The 6847-nt window shown below is 37.9% G+C and overlaps 2 protein-coding genes and 2 pseudogenes across 2 annotated transcripts; all 4 read right to left on the bottom strand.

Annotated features, from left to right (window-relative positions):
- Positions 1–1979: 1979 nt before the first annotated feature.
- On the bottom strand, positions 1980–2629 carry LOC149158883 (anthocyanidin 5,3-O-glucosyltransferase pseudogene; annotated as a pseudogene).
- On the bottom strand, positions 2621–3947 carry LOC149158882 (UDP-glycosyltransferase 72B1-like). The gene is made up of 3 exons (XM_089434123.1): positions 3860–3947; positions 2726–3602; positions 2621–2657 (listed from the first exon to the last, which is right to left on the bottom strand). The coding sequence occupies exons 1-3, from the start codon at positions 3945–3947 to the stop codon at positions 2621–2623; spliced, it is 1002 nt and encodes a 333-aa protein (XP_089290249.1).
- Positions 3948–4750: 803 nt separating this feature from the next.
- On the bottom strand, positions 4751–5284 carry LOC149158881 (UDP-glycosyltransferase 88A1 pseudogene; annotated as a pseudogene).
- A 90-nt stretch (positions 5285–5374) lies between these two features.
- On the bottom strand, positions 5375–5935 carry LOC149158880 (hydroquinone glucosyltransferase-like). The gene has a single exon (XM_089434122.1). The coding sequence runs from the start codon at positions 5933–5935 to the stop codon at positions 5375–5377; it is 561 nt and encodes a 186-aa protein (XP_089290248.1).
- Positions 5936–6847: the final 912 nt, after the last annotated feature.

Below are 6847 nucleotides of genomic sequence, written 5' to 3'. Positions count from 1 at the left end.
ATTTTTAAGTAAATAATTTAAGCATAATAATATTATATTCTAATTTTAAAATTAATTAAATGAAACTACATTTAATTTTTTTTTTTTTTTTTTTTTTTTAAATTTATAAATATGTTAATTTGAAAATATTAACATTTTCTGAGTTTAGATTTATGTGATCCATAATGCTTAGAAGAGAATTTTTCGGAGAGATCACATCTAATATTTTCTTGGAGTCAACCTGCCAACGCCACTGTAGTTCATCATCAGGGCAAAGGTGAAGTATTTGATCTAACATTAACAATATATATGGAGGTGGAGATGCTTCAGAGGAAACAAGGAAAAACAAATTGATCCGTTAGAAAGTCAAAAAATCAAAATAAAATTAAAACTAAATTTTTTTGTAATATTATAAAGTCAAAGTAAAATGAAAATGAAATCAACAACTATAAACTTTCGAAAACATCTTCATAAATTTAAATAAAATTGGAAAGTAAGGAATATATAAAAAAATATATATATAAAAAAATAAATAATGTCAAAAACATAATTAATGAGTAATACAAATATAACCATCTTTAATAGTTCTATAAAAAAGAAAAAATTAAGAATTAAGAAATATACAATTTCCAGCAACATCTACCAATATATATATATATATATATATATATATATATAACCAAATAAAGGAACTTCAATGATCTAAAAAACTAATAAAAAATAAAAAAAAAACTAATTATAATAATATTTCAAGGAATCTTAATATAAAAACAAAAAATCAAAATACAAATAAAAATAGAAGATCATAACATAAATCAAAACTAGGAATGGAGAGCAAGGATCCAGTTGTTGCTAATTTTCGAACCTTTATCCCTCTTTAGATTGTTACCATGCTTCTCAATTTCTAAAGCCACTCTAAACTTCCTATGATGGAAGTGATCAATTTTGGCTAAAACCCAGGAATCTTCAATACATATGTGGTGTTTAGTATTAGACGCATTCTCAACTAAAGCAGAAGAGAAGAGCGAGATCTATTATGCCTAATATCTACAACATGCTCTTGGATCCTTTGCTTGATGAAATGACCAGTTTCTCCAATATAGGATTAGGGTGTTCCACATGAGCAACGGACTAAGTAAACACCTTTAATATCTTTGGGGTCAACATGATCCTTGAAATATTTTTATACTTAGTTTCTTTTAATTTTCTATGAATTTTTTAAATCTATATAATAGTTTATCAAATAGTTTATTTTATATATGTATATATACTAGTTATATATATATCTATATATATATATATATATGAGTGTTTTTTTTGTTTAAATCTATATACTAGTTTATCAAATAGTTTATTATATATATATATATTATTTTTATATTAAATATAAAAAAAATATACATCTTTCTCTTATTAAAATATATAATATATTTTTCCAAATGCAACATGATAAATCAAATGATTTTTTTTTTAATATATAATAGTTTATTTTTTATTATATATATATATATATATTTTTTTTTATATTAAATAGAAAAATAAATAGACATCTTTCTCGTATTAAAATATACGATATCTTTTCCAAATGAAACACAGCCAACCAAATAAAAACAGTATAATTAATTTTTTTTGTTTAAATCTATAGACTAGTTTATTAAATAATTTATTTTTTATTATATATATAGATATATATAATTTTTATATTAAATATAAAAATAAATATATATCTTTCTCTTACTAAGATATACAAAATACTTTTCAGCACAATTAATCTTTTCATTATATTAACAAATACGATAAATAAAATAACATAAATACGATAAATAAAATAAAATCAGTGTTAAAGTAAATAAAATTAGAGTTAAAAGTAATTTTTTTATGCTCATTCATATGTCAAATCCAAACTCGAACAACAGAAACTTAAAACTTCCCACGTAGATGATATACCGTTGACCCTTAACAAAATAATGGAACGTAAACCCACACTGATGGGATTGTAACTCCACTCCCAAATATGATCAGGTTATGAAAGCTTTCCACTCACAGTGATGCAATGCAAATAAACCTCAAAAACCGTCGTTCCGGAGCAAGCGAGACCTTTTAATTTTCAAGTAGCAGGTGGTGTTTTAGTGGCATGCATTTCCTTCCAAATAGAAGCCACGTTGGCCAGCGCGTTGTATGAACTCCCTCCCTCCGCCATTGCAAACCGGGCCTTCCCCATCAATTCTGCCATCCCCTTCTTCATTTCCATTCTCCCCTCTCCTTCCATTAATTCCCTCGCCGCTCTTTCCACTTCCTCTCTCTTCACCAATCCATCTGCCCCCTTCTTCGCTTCAATGGCCACCTTCATCTCCTTCACGAGAAGGAAGGCATTCGTTCTCTGTTCAGCAAAGAGAGGCCAAGCGATCATGGGCACTCCATGTAAAATGCTTTCGATCGTTGAATTCCAACCGCAATGAGAAAGGAAACGCAATGAGAAAGGAAACCTCCGGTGGATGGATGAGAGAGGACACCAATCTGAGGCGCCCATGAATCCACCACAAATCCACGGTCCTGGGTTCGAGTCGCAAAACCTTCAGGTAGAACTTCCCTCATGTCTGCTTCGGACGTCATCGTGGATTCAGTTGGAGGGGGAGGCCCCTTACGCAACACCCAAAGGAACCGCTGCCCGCTTGCTTCTAGCCCCAAAGCAAGTTCCCGAATCTGATTTTCCGACAGGGTGCCGCGGCTCCCGAAAGAAACGAACAGAACTGACGAGGCGGGCTGGCTGTCCAGCCATTTGAGGCAGCCCTCCTTCTCAAACTTCTCTTCAGATTCCGACTGAGACGAAGCTATTAGCGGCCCAACGGGATAAATGGAAGGGGTCATTTCAACAGCGCTCAGAACCTTTCCTTCCTTGAGAGCTTTTATTTGTTCTGGTTCCATTTCTTGGCATGTATTTATCAGAATTCCACGAGCTTCCTGAAGCCGAAGGAAATGTTGAATGAACCACTTGAATGAAATATCAGATCTGTCTAGAAGAGGGTCGGGCAAATCCATTCCGGGAATCGGCGGAAGTCCCGGCACTTCGATCGGGAAACCCACATCTTTGAAGGAAATTTCAATGTTGTGGACAAGTGTTGGAACGTAAAGCGTGATGCAGAGGATAGAAGCCGCAGCAGGGAAGAATATGTAGGAAGGTATTTTTAGTTTGGAGGCAACATCCAACATGGTGGTGCAGATCATATCAGTGATGAAAGCGCAGACAGGTAACGGAAAGGATGTGAGAGCATCTTCCACTAATATTTTTGCTTTCTCCAATAGTAAGGGTATGCGTACCAAAACCTTCATCCCGGCATGATCCCCTTTGATCTGAACATCAGGGAGCTCTATGAAGCGGATCATGTCCCCTGACGAAGACGGCAGGGTGTGGTGAGGAGAGGCTTCCATCCATTTGGCGGTGAAGAAAGTGACAGAAAAGCCATGGTCGACAGTCAGCCGCTTTGCAAATTCGAGCATTGGGATGTGATGGCCCGACCCAAACCCGGGGAATATTGCGACATGAGGCTTTTGGCTCTGCTCTTGCGACTCCATGAATGTCCCTGTATTCCAACCAGCAAATGCCAAGATTTGAAAGGTGGGTTCTGTAACCATGAAGCAGAATTTATACTTATAAAATAAATGTATGAGCGCGCTTGCGTCGCAATTTATAGTTATAAAATGAATGTATGAGCGCGCTTGCGTCGTAATCAATAATTTGGGAAGGCAGCCAAAACTAAAGTTTAAGCGGACTTAGCCAAAACTAAAGTTTAAACCCCTGAATTTGTTGTTCCGCGGACTTAGTAAAAGCTTACAGACAGTTTAGGGTGGATTTTTCATTCATTTGTTGAATTTGCAGTACCATGTTGGTAATTCAGGAGAGACGTCTGGAAAATGGCAGGACCCAGGGCTATATTAAACAGTTTAATTTGCAACGTCACTGCAGACATATGGACGATGCCACCACTATATTAAACAATTTAGTTTTGCTATAAGGTGGGTGGGGGAATGATTTTTAAAACAGTTTAATTTTGCTTGCAATGTCACCGTAGACATATGGACGATGCCACCACTATATTAAACAATTTAGTTTTGCTTGCAAGAGATTCGTAAGTGATTAATATATACAAGGTGGGTGGGGGAATGATTTTTAAAACAGTTTAATTTTGCTTGCAACGTCACTCCAGACATACGGACGATGCCACCACTATATTAAACAATTTAGTTTTGCTTGCAAGAGATTCGTAAGTGATTAATATATATAAGGTGGGTGGGGGAATGATTTTTAAAACAGTTTAATTTTGCTTGCAACGTCACTGCAGACATGGACGATGCCACCACTATATTAAACGTCACTGCAGACATGGACGATGCCACCACCTGGATATTAAGCTCGCCTTGTCCCTGGGATTCTGGAAAATTGCATGAATCCGACTTAATCTCAGGGCAGCGATGCACTTCAATTCAAAAACTGTCGGTCCCAAGCGAGCGAGACATTGCAATTCAAGTAGCGGAGGGTGTGTTAGTGGCATCCGTTTCCTTCCAAGCAGAAACCACGGCAGCCATGGCGTTGTATGAACTTCCTCCCTCCGCCATTGCATATCTGGCCTTCCCCATCAATTTTTCCATCCTCTCCTTCATTTCCATCCCCCATCTCCTTCCATTACTTCCCTCGCCGCTCTTTCCACTTCCTCTCTCTTCACCAATCCATCTGCCCCCTTCCTCGCTTCAATGCCCACCTTCATCTCCTTCACTAGAGAGCAGAGAAGAGAGGCCAAGCGATCATCGGCACTCCATGTAACATGCTTTCTATCATTGAATTCCAGCCGCAATGAGAAAGGAAACCGCCGGTGGATGGATGCGAGAGGACACCAATCTGAGGCGCCCATGAATCCACCATAAGTCCGCGGTCATCGGTTCGAGTCTCGAAACCCTCAGGTAGAACCTCCCTCATGTCTGCTTCGGCCGTCATCGTGGATTCAGTTGGTGGAGGAGGCTCCCTACGCAACACCCAAAGGAAGCGCTGCCCGCTGGCTTCTAGCTCCAAAGCAAGTTCCTGAATCTGATTCTCCGACAGGGTGCCGCGGCTCCCGAAAGAAACGAACAGAACTGACGAGGCGGGCTGGCGGTCTAGCCATTTCAAGCAGCCCTCCTCCTCAAACTTATCTTCAGATTCCGACAGAGACGAAGAAGATATGAGAGGCCCAACGGGATAAATGAAAGGGCACATTTCGGCAGCGCTCAGAACCTTTCCTTCCTTTAGAGCTTTTACTTGTTCCGGTTCCATTTCCTGGCATGTATTTATCAGAATTCCACGCGCTTCGTGAAGCCGAAGGGAATGCTGAACGAACCAGTTGAACGAAATATCAGATCTGTCTTAAAGATGGCTTGGCAAATCTATTCCCGGAATCGGCGGAAGGCCCGGCACTTCGATCGGGAAATCCACATCTTTGAAGGAGATTTCAATGTTGTGGACAAGTGTTGGAAGGTAGAGCATGATGCAGAAGAGAGAAGCCGGAGAAGTGAAAAATATGTAGGAAGGTATTGCTAATTTGGAGGCGACATCCAACATGGGTGTGCAGAAAAAGTCGATTATGAAAGCGCAGATGGGAATCGAAGAGGATCTGAGAGCTTCTTCCACTAATAGTTTAGCTTTCTCCAATAATAGGGGCATGCGTACCAAAAATTGCATCTCCGCATCATCCCCCTCGATCTGAACATCAGGGAGCTCTATGTAGCGGATCATGCCTGCAGACAAAGACGGCAAGTTTTGGTGAGGAGAGGCTCCCATCCATTTGGCGGTGAAGAAGATGACAGAAAAGCCATGGTCGACAGTCAGCCGCTTTGCAAACTCGAGCAGTAGTGGGATGTGATGGCCCGACCCAAATCCTGGGAATATTGCGACATAAGGCTTTTGGCTCTGCTCTTGCCACTCCATCAATGTCTCTGTAATTCAACTGGCAAATGCCCAGATTTGAAGGGCGGGTTCTGTTAAGAAAAAGCAGAAATTATAGTTATAAAATAAATTTACATGCTTGCGTTGTACACTAACTCGGGAAACGAGCCAAAACTAAACAATCCTAAACCAGCCAAGCCAAAAGAGCTACAGCCAATTAATGGTGATTTTTTTATTCATTTGTTGACTTTGCATTAGAAGATGCAGCTGCGAGGCCCCTCTTAAACAACTTAGTTTTTCTCGGAAAGATTCGTATGCGATATATATATATATATACACGTGGGGTTTGGTCGGGGGTGGTGCTTTGAAAAGGGCTATTTTTTAAAAATGTTTTGTTGTTGTTGTTTTTTTAGATCAATTTTTGGAGCTTTTGAGTAAGACGCAGAGTGTTATAAGATTGGTATTAGGTTTGAAGTATGGATTCAAATTAAATGGTTTTTTTTTTTAATTGAAACTTTTTATTTATGGAAAAGGATCCATATGGATTCAGATTAAATGTTTCTTTTTAACTGAAATTTTTCATTTATGGAAAATAAAAAATAGTTAAAATTTTATTGGTTTCATTTTTCCCTTAATAGATAGTTATGAAAAATGAGTATACATTGTCAAAAGTTTTAATTATTTAGAAATGGAAAGAGAATGATAACCAAAATACTAATAAATTAACAAATATTAAAGAGTCATTATGCATCTTATGAAGTTATTAGAGCAAGATTTTCTGCTTGTGAACCATGTAACTATGGAGGCTTGAACTTGCATTGACATGATTCTCCATACGAGCTATATGGCCCTCAAAACGGTCCAACTTTTTCTGTAGCCTCTATTGTCCCTTTTGCAAGTTTCCCAGTCTATCTTATATGTACCACTAGTAGTGTTGAAAATCATTTAGAAAGG

Source organism: Pinus tabuliformis, chromosome 5_2, assembly GCF_031772625.1.
Source record: "Pinus tabuliformis cultivar Carrire ecotype Pingquan chromosome 5_2, CPIR1, whole genome shotgun sequence".
In the NCBI taxonomy this organism is placed as follows: Eukaryota; Viridiplantae; Streptophyta; class Pinopsida; order Pinales; family Pinaceae; genus Pinus; species Pinus tabuliformis.
The sequence above is the reverse complement of the archived record's forward strand: the minus strand, read 5'-3'. Positions and strand labels throughout refer to the sequence as shown.